The sequence below is a fragment of the Aptenodytes patagonicus genome, chromosome 3 (genome assembly GCF_965638725.1).
Source record: "Aptenodytes patagonicus chromosome 3, bAptPat1.pri.cur, whole genome shotgun sequence".
NCBI lineage: Eukaryota > Metazoa > Chordata > Aves > Sphenisciformes > Spheniscidae > Aptenodytes > Aptenodytes patagonicus.
In genome coordinates this window covers 29,556,504-29,571,034 of record NC_134951.1, presented here as the reverse complement: position 1 = coordinate 29,571,034, position 14,531 = coordinate 29,556,504, and the positions used below count along the sequence as shown (strand labels likewise).

Genomic DNA, 14,531 nt, shown 5'->3' with positions numbered 1-14,531 from the left:
AGATTCATTAAACATTGGAAGAGGCTGCCCAGGGAAGTGGTTGAGTCCCCATCCCTGGAGGTATTTAAAAGACGAGTAGATGAGGCACTTAGGGACATGGTTTAGTGGGTGGTGGTGTTGGGTCGACGGTTGGACTTGATGATCTTAGAGGTCTTTTCCAACCTCAGTGATTCTATTCTATTCTAAGAGAGCTTAGCTACAACAAATTCTACATGAGTTTTGTCAGAAGCACTTTGCTGCTTTTTTCATGAGGTAAATGCTTTTTAAAATTTTCTTTCTTCCCAGATTCTGCTCAAAGAGTTTGACACCAGAAAGCCACAATACGAGCAGTTAACTATGGCTGGTGAAGGGATTCTGAAGAGACCTGGTGAACGTTCACCCTCCCATGAAATTGTAAAAGAGCAACTGGCAGCTGTGGCACAAAAATGGGACAGTCTAACCGGCCAGCTGAGGAACAGATGTGACCGAATTGACCAAGCCATTGTGAAAAGCACAGAGTATCAAAGTCTACTCAGAAGTCTGTCTGATAAGCTAAGTGCCTTGGATAGCAAACTAAGCAGCAGCCTGGCTGTGAGTACACAACCTGATGCTGTGAAACAACAACTGGAAATCGCTAGAGAAATGAAGGAGGAAATAGAACAGGAAATGAAGAATATCAATGCAGCTCAAGCTCTTTGTGAAGAGCTGTCAACACTGGTTGGAGAAGAGTATTTGAAAGCAGAACTTATGAGACAGTTAGATGGCATCTTAAAATCGTTTAAGGATATCGAGCAAAAGTCAGGTTAGTACTTATTTAAAGAAAAATAGTAACTAAGGCATAAAGCAAAGCATATAGTCTCATTTGTCTTTCTAGATATGTTGAGTGAGCCGAGCCTAATGCCAGCTCTCTATCCAGTCCAACCCCCAAGCATTTGTACATTAGAATTTAGGAGAGTCCTCATACCTTGAAAAGGTAAAAACAATACTTGGGATCTCCAGTGAACAGTTTGGGAGAGAATTTGAAGCACAATAGCAGGGCTGCTTTTCTCATCTCTTCCTCAGGTGCATCTTCACTGAATTAGAATACCAAAAGAGGATGCTGTTCATTGAGCTACCTAACTGCATAGGTGCAGAGTGTAAGCCAAAACTGTAATTTTTAGGCAAGCACCAGTTAATGAAACGCCGTGGTAATTGTATAATACTGCTTGTGGCAGAAGAGGGCCAGTAGTCTGCAGTCTTCCCTTACCCTGTGAACAAGAGAACTGAGCAAGTAATACACTGCAAGCAATATTATACTTTGTTCTCCCTTACAGCCTCAGTTTTAGCTTTTTCATTTCCTCTGGTCATGAGGAACTTCAAAGGATCTCCCTAAGAACACATATTGCCTGCAGGCCATGAGTTAGACACTGCTAGGCTAGATTACTTAATATTCCCTGTGCTTACACTTCATAATACCATGAAACACGACTGTGTGGTTTTTACCCCCGAAATCTGCCTGAATGGGATTCATGTAGACACTGATTGGCTAAGCTCACCTCATTTGATTCATGTCCAAATGCCTTCACTGCTCTGCTGTAGTACAGGCACAAGCCTGTCCCTTGCAAGAAACTTGGTTGACTTGGTTGTCTTCCAGTTGAACACCACATACTAAGGACCAGCTTTCCTTACATTAATGATCATTCATAATAGCACCAATATTAATTATTATTTCTTCACTGAATACTTGCAGGTTCTGATAATGAACCTCTGAGCTGTCTTCTCTTTTGTAGATAACCATGTTCAGCAGCTTCAGTCGGCATATGCTGCTTCTCATCAGTTCCAGCAAATGTCTAAGGACTTTCAGGCCTGGCTAGGGAAAAAGAAAGAAGAGCTGAACCAGGCTTATCCTGTATCAGCCAAACTCGATGCCTTGCAATCACTAATTGAAGAACAGAAAGATTTTAAGAAGACCATGACCGATCAGATTAGTACATATGAAAGAATTATTGCAGAAGGAGAAAGTATCTTACAGAAGACTCAAGGAGCTGACAAAGCAGCATTACAATCCCAAATTGCTACACTCAGAAGTAACTGGGATGAAATGAATAAGCAGGTAAAAGAAAGGCAAGATAAATTAACAGATTGTCTGGAGAAAGCCCTCAAATACAAGCAGCATGTAGAAAATCTGCAGCCGTGGATAGAGAAATGCCAAAGCAACCTGTGTGAATTAAAAGTTGGCATAAACCCTGTTGAAATAGAGAATTCTATTGTTCAGGTGAAGGCCTGGCAGAAGGACCTGGATAAACACCATGGGATGGTGGAGCTATTAAATAATAGTGCTGAAAGTTTGCTCAGTGCAAGTCAAACAGATAAAGAAATTATTCAAGAAGAAACTAAGGTGCTGAATCAGAAAGTGAATGTGGTCACAGAACAATTACATAAGAAGAGAGAGTGCTTGGAAAATATGGCACAAAGGCTGAAGGAGTTTCAGGAATCATCCAGGGAAACTGAAAAACAACTTAAAAGTGCGAAAGAGCATCTGGAAGCTCATGACTCGCTTGGACCTCAGTCATTCAGTAACAAACACCTGACGATGATGCAGGCCCAGCAGAAAGCCTTGCAGGCTTTAAAGCCTCATGTTGATTTAGCAAAAAAGCTTGCCCAAGACCTGGTGGTAGAAGCTTCTGATCCAGCAGGTGTTTCTGACCTTTTGCTCCAAGCTGAATCTCTGGAGCGAGAATACACTGCAGTGAACCAGCAGGTTGAAGATAGGTGCTCGTTCTTAGAGACAAAACTTCAGGGAATTGGCCATTTCCAAAACAGCATCCGAGAAATGTTCTCTCAGTTTGCAGAGTTTGATGATGAACTTGATAGTATGGCTCCAGTGGGGAGAGATCTCGAGGTGCTGCAATCACAGAGAGGGGACATAAAACGTTTCCTGAAAAAGCTGGAGGATCTTATAATTAATAATGAAAATGCTAATAAAAACTGTAAAATGATGCTAGCCACAGAAGCTGAAGCTTCTCCTGATCTTGTTGGTATAAAAAGAGACTTGGAAGCTTTAAATAAACAGTGCAACAAGCTACTAGACAGAGCAAAAGCCAGGGAAGATCAAGTGGAGGGTACTATTAGCCGTGTTGAGGAGTTTTACAGTAAGCTAGAAGAATTTTCCTGTCTGCTTGGGAGAGCTGAAGAACATGAAGAGTCACAAGGTCCTGTTGGAATGGAAACAGAGGCTATTAATCAGCAGCTGAATACATTCAAGGTAGGAAGATTTCTTTCTTACTACTATAAAGTATTTTACCACAATACAATTTTATTAAATATCATTGTGAAAGGGATTGGTTAAGTGCAGACCTTGGAGGAGTCTTGTTTCACAGCAGTCGGTTCTACCTGTATGCTTTTTATCTGTTTTAAATGGGGTATCTTCTTGTGCTCCAGAGCAGCTTTCCTTTGCTATGGCTTGGCAGACGTCGATAACTTTGCATCGCAGCTCATAGCGCCTGCACCCCAGTTCCCTCTTCACCTCTCTTCACTGTCTTGTTTCCTTATGCAATCTGTCTACCTTTCCTGTTTTTGAGAACTGCATATTGTCTCTCTTCTGGTTTCCATGTATTACACAAACCTTCTTCTTCGCTGTGGTATGAGTTTTAGACTCCAGAGTTCACATACCAGCCCAAATTCACTTTACTCATCTGAGTAGTTTGGTTTTTTTCACATGGGTATAGGCATCGGCATATGTAGGTTTAAGACCTTACCTTTTGCCGTTTTCTGTTCTGCTACACTGGCCAATTTTACCTCACTGAATCCCGCCTTTACCTAGAAATATCCTAGTAAGAAAAAAATCAGGTAAAAATAAGCCCCCTTTTATATTGGGAGTTTACTGTAGCATCCTTATCCAAAATGCACTTTGGAGCTTCTGTGTGTAGCTTTTTTCATATGCCAGTTAGCAATCCTTGTCCAGCTCAAAAAAATGCATTGCAGTGATAGTGGGTGTAAATTGTGCTTTGGTGCTGAAGTGAAGTACAGATATTTGCTTGTTTTAGGTTACAATAAATGAATTTCCAGTGCTCGCTGGAAGGATTTACAAATCTTAATAGACGTAAGCAGTGTTTGAAAAAGATCATAAATCTCCCAATGGCTATATAGTAGCACTGAATATTCTGTGCTGCTTTGGTTTCATTTCAGTCTAATATTGATTCAAATGTTTGTATGACTTGTGCATTAGTTCACAGTTAATCATAAAAATAAACCTTCATAACAGGGTTTAATAAACCATGCTGTTAAAAAGATGACCTTGGGAAAAAGTCATTACATGCTTTGCCCAACAGAGGGTGCATTTTGCCTGTTTAAGCTAAACCGTATTAGAAAGGAAAACTAAAACTGAAAACTTTAATCTGGCCATTTCGGATGCAAGTTACTGTGAGTTTTGATGATCTTTCAGAACGTATAAATACAGGCAAAAATCTTGAACAAATAGTTACATTATAAGGAGATTCCATTAGATTGGGAGGATTAAAATTGTATGTCAGTCTGTCCTAACAAATCTATCTCAATTTAAAAGAGAAACAAATGTCTTTTCTTTGTATATAATTAGTAAAATGCTTTGGATATCAGAAAATAGCAAAACCTCCTGCTGTGATTGCTCTTGCTTACACTGACTGTACAGGACTTCAGTTGTAGCCAGTTTGGGATCTCTGATTTTACCACATTTCTTGTGTTTTCAAATATTAGATGCAGCTTTGGGTCATTGTTTCTATCTATCTACCTATCTATCTATCTTTTTTGGCTATAAAGAGCAATGCTTTTAGGGGGAAGCAGCCTGATGAGCAGACAATAGAAGAATCCAGTTCTCTGTGCATCGTCTCAGTGTTGTACTTTGTCAGGGCATTGGACAAGACACAGCAATTGTACAATTCAGGAATGAGAGCCTTCTCTGGTCTGTGCAGACCTGTGGGGAGATAGCGTCCCTGCAACCAAAGAGCTTGTATGGTAAAAAGACCAAAAACCTGGAGAGGCGTAAAGGAGAACAGCGATAGCAGCATGTTTATATCCAGAAGTCTACTCCAGGATTGTATTTATATTAGATATTTATAAGCTTAGAAATGTGTTTTGCTCCAAGGAACTATTTTTAGGCCATGCTTTTGCTTAGGAGTGAAAACACAATGCCATTAAACAGGAGGTGAAAAACGATGAAAAGGTGAAGGGGTTATTTAAATAAGTGAAGAGCAAATGCAGGAATAAAGAAGCCCAGTGGGGAGCCTTTGAAGAAAGGAAATAGGAAGACCAGAATGGGAACTTTTAAGTGGGTGAGGGTGGTAGGTAGCAAAGGGATCTCGATAGGAGGAGAATCAGGATCAACTAATACTCCTAATACTCTGTGTGAGTGCTACTGGGGCACAGCAAAATTACAGGAGGTAATGTACCTCTTCATATTCTTTATCCTTCCAGACAGCAGTTTTACCTGAGGCAGCAAAGTGTAGGGAGACTGGCTGCCGCAAATCCTCCTCCACTCGTGATGTATTTGCTCACATGTTTGTGCACATACGCAAACACACACAAGCTGAAAGTGTGGCTGTGGCCACAAAACCACAGCCTAACTTCTTATGTCTTTAGCTTCTGTGGTCAAGTACGACCAACTTCTATTCCTCAAGAGTAAAGCAAAAGAGTTGTTCTTTGGTAGGTAGATTTATTCACATTAAATCTTCACTCTCTTCAGGGAAGGATCTCATGTAATGGGCCAGAGGTGGTTTTTGTGGTTTGACCAATTTTTATGTACAAAGAGTTAAGAGCTTTTTGCATCTTCTTGGCATGACACTAAAATGCATAGTTACTTTTAAAAAATAAACAGGCTTTGAGTTACATTTTTTTTATATCTATAAAAATACATATATACACATACTTGTTTTATTTATATTCCTTCTTTGTAATCTACTTATTCCAGTCAGTATAGAGTGTTAAATTGAAAGTACTTATTGACAGTGTTAAACTGTATCTACAATGCAGATATAAAATTTGCTTTCTGTAAATGAAAATCTCCAGTGGAGTTCATTTGAAAGTAGAACCATGACTCTTACTTCACAAAGTACTCCAGGAAGAGTACAAGATGAAAAATTTGTCTCAATTAATATAAAACACACAAAATTAATTACTGATTAACTCAGCTTTGTTAGACATTTTTTCCCCAAAGTCTGCACACAATGCACAGATTGGTACTAAAAGGCAATTGCAGTAAATTAGGTCTGTTGAGGTACACCAAGTCTGCCACCTTTCTTCAAAGCAAAACACAAAAGAATTGTGCAAACGGGCTGAACCAAACGCCCTGGGTTTGGGTAGCCACACAGTGCTAGGATGTTTGTGGTAGGAGCATTATTTGCAGCTAGTTTCTCTCTGAAATAGAGAAAGAAAAAACCCAGAAGTTGAATTATTTTACTTCTTGAAACCTTTGCACAATTCCTTGTACTGCCATTAAAAGGCATTCTTCTTAGTAAAACCAACATGGCACTGTTACAGCTTTCATCAGTATACGGTTCATTTGATTTTTGCTTTTATTTTTGGAACAAAAGTAGATGTAGTCGTTAGAGGTTGCCTTCTAATTGGACTTTATGGGAATTTTTAGCTAGCCTGAGTATTCCTGCCAATGAGCTTGAACTAAGATTTTAATTGGCTTATGTTAGTTGTGTAGAGGGTGTCTGTCCTCTGATTTTCACTTTGATGGCAGATAATGTATCTGTTTGCCATAATTTTACTATGTTATGACTGCTCACCGGAGAGGAGGAAGAGAGAGTTTGTCTCACATGACTAGTATTCTGATATGTAGCCCACTGTATATCAAGTAAATCAATAAACAAGAAGTGTGGTGTGTTTGTATTTCTTGCATACAGTGTATCCTGCTCGCTGCTTAACTTGGAAAGCTCCAGCTGATTGTAGTTAATGCCCTATGTTAAGTTTTAGCACTAAGTGCCATACGCTGTCCTTAAACTGAGGTCTGAATTGTCACTATAGCTGATGGCTGCTGTCACACAAGCAGCGCAGGTCTCTAGTCGTTAGGGGTATGGTTTCTACTGGTGCAGAGCAGCTTGGTCATGACAGCTTCTCCTGTACTGTTGGCGAATTACCTGTGAGTCTCCCAACCCTTCACCTACATGATTATGAGCTAGAAGTGCAGGTGCAAAGTGTTGAACAGTATTTAAAAGATGTGAACGTCCAAAACCTGAATCTGTATCCTGTTAGGCTGCTTTTGTGCCGCTGTAAGTCCCGTAAAAAAAAAAGTTTTCCAAATATAGATACTTCTGTCCAACATTTTAATGTTTCTTTTGGTGGGAGTGGGGTGGCTTAGCTCTGCCACGTTCCTCGGACGGTGGTTGTCCTGTCAGACGCCGCCACCCTAAGCTGTTGCCTCAGAGCCAGGGACCGAGACTGAAGAGAATCAAAACGAGACTGAAGGTGTCTCTCCGCATTTCAAATGAAGGCGTATGTAACTCTTCCAAGACCTAATCACTAAAGACGAGTTTGGGGGATTTTAAAAATAATACTCAGATAAACTTTCAATTTAACTTTTGTGTGGAAGCGTCCATTTAAATGATGGCTTTATCAGATGGGGTGATCGGGTGCGGATGGTGGTTACAAGGAACGCGTATCCTTACCAGAATTTCTCTCAGGAAAGCGAGCCGGCTGGAGCGGTGTGGGCCCACCTTACCGAGCCGCGTCCTGCCCGCCTTCTCGGTCGGGGCAATCCCGGCTCACGAGCAGCGTGCCGCCGCGCTCCTGCCTCCGCGGGCTCCTCCAGCGCTAACGAGCGGGCTGGGGCGTGCGTGATGTCACCGCCAGGCGGGCGGCGGGGCCTCCCGCCGCCTGCCCCCCGCCGCCGCGGCCCTGCGCGCCGCCCGGCACCGGCAGAACGATGAGCGAGCAGAGAAGGCGCGGGGGACTGAGGAGATAAGGAGGCGGGGGGGGGGGGCCCGAGCGGCGCTCCGGGAGCGGGTGGGCCGGTAGCAGATGTTGCCTGAAGAGCGAAACGGGGCGTTTCTTACAGCTCGGCGTTGGGAGGGCGCCGCCGGCCCGCAGGAAAGTGGGGCGAGCTGGAGAGCTGGACGGCTTCGCCGGGCGGTACGCGCCGGCGCTCGCTGAGGGGGATTTCCCTCCTTCGCTGCCTTCTTCGCAGCTGCGCTTCAGAAATGAGGAGGAAGGAGCGAGGGCAGCTCGCTAGCTGCTGCTTGTAGTCGGGACCTGCCGAATGTAAACCTGCCGTGCCTTCGGGGGGACACGCCACGCTTGCCCTGCTCTGCAGTTGCCTTAAACAGCTCTCCAGGATGGTATTGGGAGAATCGGTCTAAAACATTTGTTTTCCGACTATCTGCTCGAAGGACACATTGGTTTGGCTGCTAGAAAGTGATGTTTTCCTGTGGGACTTGTGGAGGCACAACGGACAAGCCTGGTACAAGAGGAGGATAAGCTGCCTTTCGGATCAAGGTTATTTATAGCTACTGCCAAAAAAGTAAAGGGCTGGTTTATTATTCTTACTGTTCTGGATTTAACTTATTTCCCCCCCCCAAGATTTTCTCCGTGCCTTGGTCTAGACCGTACACAGCCACTGTGGATTCTGTCTTTTTAAGCTGCCGCACCATGTTTTATTTATAAAGGAGATGGGACTCTGCGAACCAGTTAAATGGATTACAGTTAAGCCGTCACCTACAGAAGATGATGTGCTGCCTTCTGTAACGCTTGTTCATGTGGAAGGCTTATTCGGGAGATTTCAGATACAGATTCTGACCTGGAAGAATAAATGAAGCCTTCCATGGAGTGTTTGAAATATTTGAGCCACTGCTGGTTTTTGCTGTACTTTGTTTTTCTGTGACATGGGAACATTTCTGTCACTTTCTTACTGAAGCACTTTATATTTTAGGGGGGGGGGGGACCTCACATCCAGGTAAAGTTGCATTTAAACTGATGCACTGATTATGAATGACCTCAGCCACCTCATAAGTTATGATGTATATTTTGTATCTATGCATCTTACACTAAGGGCAAGTTTACTATAGTTCTTTAGAGTGCTAGTGTTTTTTAAATGTTTCCCCTGTATCCATGAAAACGGAGGTATAGTGGTGTACTTGTGCGAATACTTTCAGGATGGGGAAGCCGCTTAGCAGACCAGACTGTCTACGTCAGAATCCTCCATGTGTTGGCAAAGGGGAAGAAGATGAAGATCTAAATATTGAGGACTGCTACGTTCCCCAGAGGTCCATCTATGACACTGTGCGGCTGAATGAACAGATTGATTCAGGCTCCAAGGGCAGTCTTTCCTCAAGGCATTTCACGGATCGGACCTTACCCTACAGTCACAGAACACTGGACATCAGCACTTTGTGCTCCAATGGTGCCCTTACTTCTTCCAGTGTTTTTGAGCTCCGAAGCCGTGAAGCTAACAAGTTAGATGAAAAAATGATCTTTGATGCTCTCAAACTGAACAGTGATATAATACGGACAGCTGGATTACCCAAAGCAAAGTCTCACACAGAAAAGAAAGAGCATAGGCGATCGTGGAGAATGTTTGTTCCGCCCAACTTTTCGGATTACACGAATAAAAGTGAATGCTCCTTTAATGAAACTGCTGATATGTCAGATACAGCTAGATCGGGCAAATGCAAATGGGGTACGAATTCTCTTACCTCGGAAGAGGATGATTCTGGTTTATGCAGCCCTCCAACAGAAAGAGAAGAAAAACAAAATACACTGTTAGCAGGGGAGCAAGCTCAAATACGAAGTTTGTCTTCTGCAGAAGATATCCATGCAGTAGGTCAGTTCAGACCATATTTCCCAGCAGTTTGCAGAGAGCAGCAAACCCCACTGCTTGCAAGCAGTAGTGTCCTTGTCAAAGAAAGCTGCAGATTGGCTTTGCATGACATTTTACCCTCTGGAAAAGTAAAACAAAGCAATGCACAGGCATGTGAGAGCGATCAGGAAGAGATGGGGGAGAAATACTCTCACTTACAAGGTTTCAAAGAGAAAACTCTGTCACATGAAGATCCTCTTCAAAGTGATGGAAGAAGTACTTCCCTCGACAAAAATGAAGTAGAAAATGCATATGAAGTTCATGAAAAAACTAAAACACAAGTCACAACAGTAGAGAAGGATTATGTGAATGATGCACATCATCATGTAGATGTTTATTATGCAAATGTTGCTGTAAATACTAGTGACTTGGATTTAGCAAAATACAAGATTTTATCTGATACAGAGGAATCCAGTATAGCACATACAGGCTCAAATGAAATGGCATTTTCTGTTCAACAACTTGAGTTAGATAGTACTGTAAACTGTCCGAAAGCTATCCCAGGGAGAAGTAAAGGCAATATCTGGACTACTGGCATCCAAGAAACTTTGGATACAGTCTGCAATGGCCTATTGTCTAACAAGGTAATTAAAAATCCATAGATTTGTGAAATAGTTGTAATGCAGCCTTAAAAATACTTGTTTAAAGCTTTCTTTAAGTTTTGTTGTCGTCGCAAAAATGCCATTTTTTATTAATTCGGCAGCTGCAGTAATCAGTGTCATTTGCATAGCACACATGGGATGTCCAAAATAGGTGAGCTGGTCAGTTCAGAAAATGAATTAGGGGCAAATTCTGAGAGGGATGATTACTTCCAGCTGTGTGGGGCAGGGTTATTTATTGCCCAGCTGGTGCCTGTTACTGCTGTTGTGGAGCGTCTCCTCCGTGCGCCCATGTTGGTGCTCGGTGTTTGTACAGAGTGTGGTTACAGGCAATGCCATTCAAGGGCAGCTACAGCCCATGTGTTCAGCCTGAGCAGCCTTACTCATCAAGGTGTAAGCAACAGTATCAGATTGTTGTGGTTTGCAAAGCAGACAGATTAAAGGCTCACTGCCTCCTCTGAAAGCCGCCTTTGGCGTTTGCGTGCCAGAAAGCAGATCTGACGTTACAGTAGTATTTTACAAGCGCAGGATCTTGCAGCGCTTTTGCGAGTGGCGGATGAGGTAAGAGAGTACGAAGTGAAGCTTTGTAGTATGGAAAGGGTGTTTGCCTGGTCTGTAATTTTTTTCTTCCCACTCTGGCTGAAATCTGAGATACTTCAGGCTTTGTTGCTAAGTTGTTCTGGTAAACTTTGGCCTCAGCAATAATTGTAATTTATTTTAAGCTTCTCTCTGCAAAGAATGCATGTGTTTTTAAAGGGCAGATTATGGAGATCAGTCCTTTCTGTGGTAGGACGTTGCTCTCAAAAGATGAGGCTTTATGGCACATAAAAGAAGAATTTCTTATTGATTCTGTGTGGAAATATTATTCTGCCTCCTCCCTACCCTACAGTCAAGAAAAACACAAGCGTTTTCCCTTTTCTGGGAGCAGCCAGCTGGTTGCACTCTCTCAGTTTTCATGTAATCACAGTCTTACAGTTTTCAGGTTTTTTTGTCCATAGGAACAAAATTCTTAGGGGTGCTTAATTTATTTTACCCCTCGTGTTTAGTGTCGTTGCTCTAGCTTCTAGATTGACTTGTCAAGCTGGTGGAAGCGTGCTCAGCCACCTGAGGTCTGCTGCCTGAAAAGCAATCACTTGCCAGTGCTGTGTTTGGTGCAAAAGAGGAGAGTCACTGGTATGTCCAAAGCGATCCCTGCTTTTTCAGGATGCTGAGAAAGGTTGCTTTGAATGCACTAAGTATACACCAAAACTGTTACTGAATGCTGCTATAGAAACAGAAGGATTTAGGGTCAAAAGTTGAGCATTCTTTAGCATTGTTTATTCATTGGTTATTTTTCACTGGCCTGTGTAATTAATTCAGGGGCTTCAGGCCATTTTCTGATCTCACTGACACTGGTGTCAGTGCAGCCTAATGCAGCTGAATACAAATGGAAATTTACATTGCTGTTGCTAATGGTAATAATCTGGCTCTGAAAAAGCTTAAATACCTGAAAGAGTAAAATAAAGCAAACAGAAAACTGCTCAAACTGCTGTTTGGGTACGGTCAAAGCCCTGGCAATTTGCAAGAATATCCCTCTGAATGAGAACCCATTTTCCTGGGCGTCTGCTGGGATACTGTTTCAGCAGCATCTGTAGTGCCTCCTCCTCACTTGTTACCATTATATTCTAAAAAGTACCTTAAAATATCTCTTCCTTCACTGCTTCTTTAACATAAAACTTTTGCTTTTGTCCTAATTTGGAAAAAAATGCCCAATTGTCTCTCTTGGTGTGTGTTTGTTTATTTATTTGAGGACAACTTAACAATCCTTCTGTGCCACTTTTTGGTAGATTTTGTAGATAGATAATTAAACAGATAGATGAGTTTCTCCAGTCTTGAATTTTTTCCTCTATTAGAAGTTCTTTCTTTTTATCCCCCCACCACCCCACTTTCCCCCCTTCTCTCTCTCTCTCCCCCTTTCCTTCCTGTCTAAAACTACTCATGGAAATGTACATCATTTTCCCTCTATGGTGTATTGCATTTACTCCATTTATATTGAGTCTTCTGTTTAGATTTATTAATTATTTTTTTTTTAGGAAGGTGCTGATGAGGAATGGTTTCCTTTCTTCTAGACACCAATTTCCAGCAGTTTTTTTGTTGCATACTGTGATGTAAACACCAGACGTCTTTTATGTCAGAAGATACAATGTTTCACATGTGTCTTGGATTTCAACTGCAGGTATTCCAGAAAGAAGAAATTGAACCCCTGCAAGTAAAACAACAGGAGGTAAATTGGTTGGGTCAAGGCCTTATTCAAAGTGCTGCTAAAAGTACCAACACAGAAAACCTTGAACATGACCTTGAAGATGTCAACACGCGATGGAAGACTCTTAATAAGAAGGTTATTATTTTGTATACTATTCTCCTTTTGTTCTGTTCTGCTTTTTGATTATTTGCTTGCTGACGTCTTTCAAAATACAGGAAATTAAATATTCACTAAAAGTATGAATTATATTACTTTACACAATCACTTTGTTGGTAATTCTGAGGATAAGATTTATATCACTAGTAGCCAGAGGTATTACTATCATTTATAAGGTTTTGTCAAACCTTCTGTAGGTCTGTCCTGGATTTTTTTTCAGGAAAGACTCCTCTAGGACTATGTGTTCCTTCCTGCTTAAGCCGAGCAGGGAAGTTTGATAACCCAATCAAAGAGACTGGAGTTGTGACACATTCATGGGAAAGGTAGCTATGTCATTTGTAGCCAGCCACTTTCAAGTAGTTCTTCTTCAGTCTTTGTTCATGTGTTTTTTCACTCTGTTGTATTCATTCATGTGCACGCGTTACAGCCCAGCTTTGTGACTAGTGGCACGTTTCCTTTATAGCACCTTAAGGATTGTATTGCTTGAGACATCGGAAGGTACCACTGCTTTGGAAAACTGGCTGTAGATGTTTTTCTACTTCAGCAGTAGCTGCTGTTGGAAAATGGAAAGGGTGGAAGTAGAAACGGCGCTCATTTTCCTCCGCTCTGTCTTCCTGAAGGAGTGATGCAGCAGAACCAGAGACAGCTGTGGTTCACCTATTTGCCTTCTCCTTTCCTATTTCTTCTTCCCTTTGAAGGGATTATTGCCCTTTATTAAGAGTTGCTACTTCGGGTTCCTGGCTTGGTCTTTGTATAAGGAAAATAAAGACCGTCTGAAACACAAACATCCTGTCAGTATACTTCATAATACTGTAGCTATATAAAACAGGAGTATCTCTTGTAAGGAACTACTAGAGCAGTCTGATTTACGGGGGGTCAGCCTCTTCTTTTCATTGGATGTCTGTAGCTCCAAGAGATTAATGCTAAATTGTGCCATCGTGCTGTTATGAATAGCTATGAAAATGAGAGTATTTGTTAGTGATACTGCCAGATGTTCTACAGATTTTGACTACTTATTTCACAGAAATGAAAAGGTGAGTACAGTCCAATCCTCTGCTTTTTTTCAGGTTGCCCAGCGTGCTGCGCAATTGCAGGAAGCTCTCCTTCACTGTGGGAGATTTCAGGATGCCCTTGAATCTCTGCTTAGCTGGCTCATTGATACAGAAGACCTTGTGGCTAATCAGAAACCACCATCTGCTGAATTCAAAGTTGTGAAGGCCCAAATACAAGAACAGAAAGTAAGTTAAATGCGTTCAGAATCTCTCTCCTTCCACTGGATCAATGAGAATAAATACCCAGTCTTTGGCAAAACATAAAACCTCTTCAGGTGTATTGTATTATGTTGAAGTGTGCTGAGGTGTTTAAAGCAGCCATCTGTTCGGTATTCAAGAATCTGTCCAGGGTTGGGAGAAGTGCTCATCTTCTGGGACATAAGAGAAGAGTGACACTGTGCAATTTGAGCTCTGGTTAGAATTATTAACGCTATCTGGAAAGGATTGGTAAAGGTCCATTGGAAAAAGAGAAAGCATAAAATCCAGTGTTTGGCCATTTGGAAAGTAGGAAATAAAAACTAGTAAATTTTCATTGAAATAATTCCAAGGTAATATTGCAGATTATGGACTTAAATACTTAGCTTTTGATCCTGATTGTGATCTGATCGTTGTTGGTAATTAGTTGGAATGCTGTTGGGAAATGGCCTGTGCTAACGTAGAAGCGCTGTCAGTGTTGTCAACTTCTACCATTT

The 14,531-nt window shown here is 41.8% G+C and overlaps 1 protein-coding gene across 7 annotated transcripts in view; it reads left to right on the top strand.

Annotated features, from left to right (window-relative positions):
- DST (dystonin) overlaps nt 1-14,531 on the top strand; it is a 315,857-nt gene that overhangs the window by 231,831 nt on the left and 69,495 nt on the right. For all 7 annotated transcript variants that reach the window (XM_076332973.1, XM_076332971.1, XM_076332965.1 and 4 more), the window contains 4 exons: nt 286-781; nt 1,749-3,223; nt 12,605-12,766; nt 13,855-14,025. In XM_076332973.1, coding sequence (XP_076189088.1) covers nt 286-781; nt 1,749-3,223; nt 12,605-12,766; nt 13,855-14,025 — 2,304 coding nt within the window. The remainder of the gene's footprint in view (nt 1-285; nt 782-1,748; nt 3,224-12,604; nt 12,767-13,854; nt 14,026-14,531) is intronic.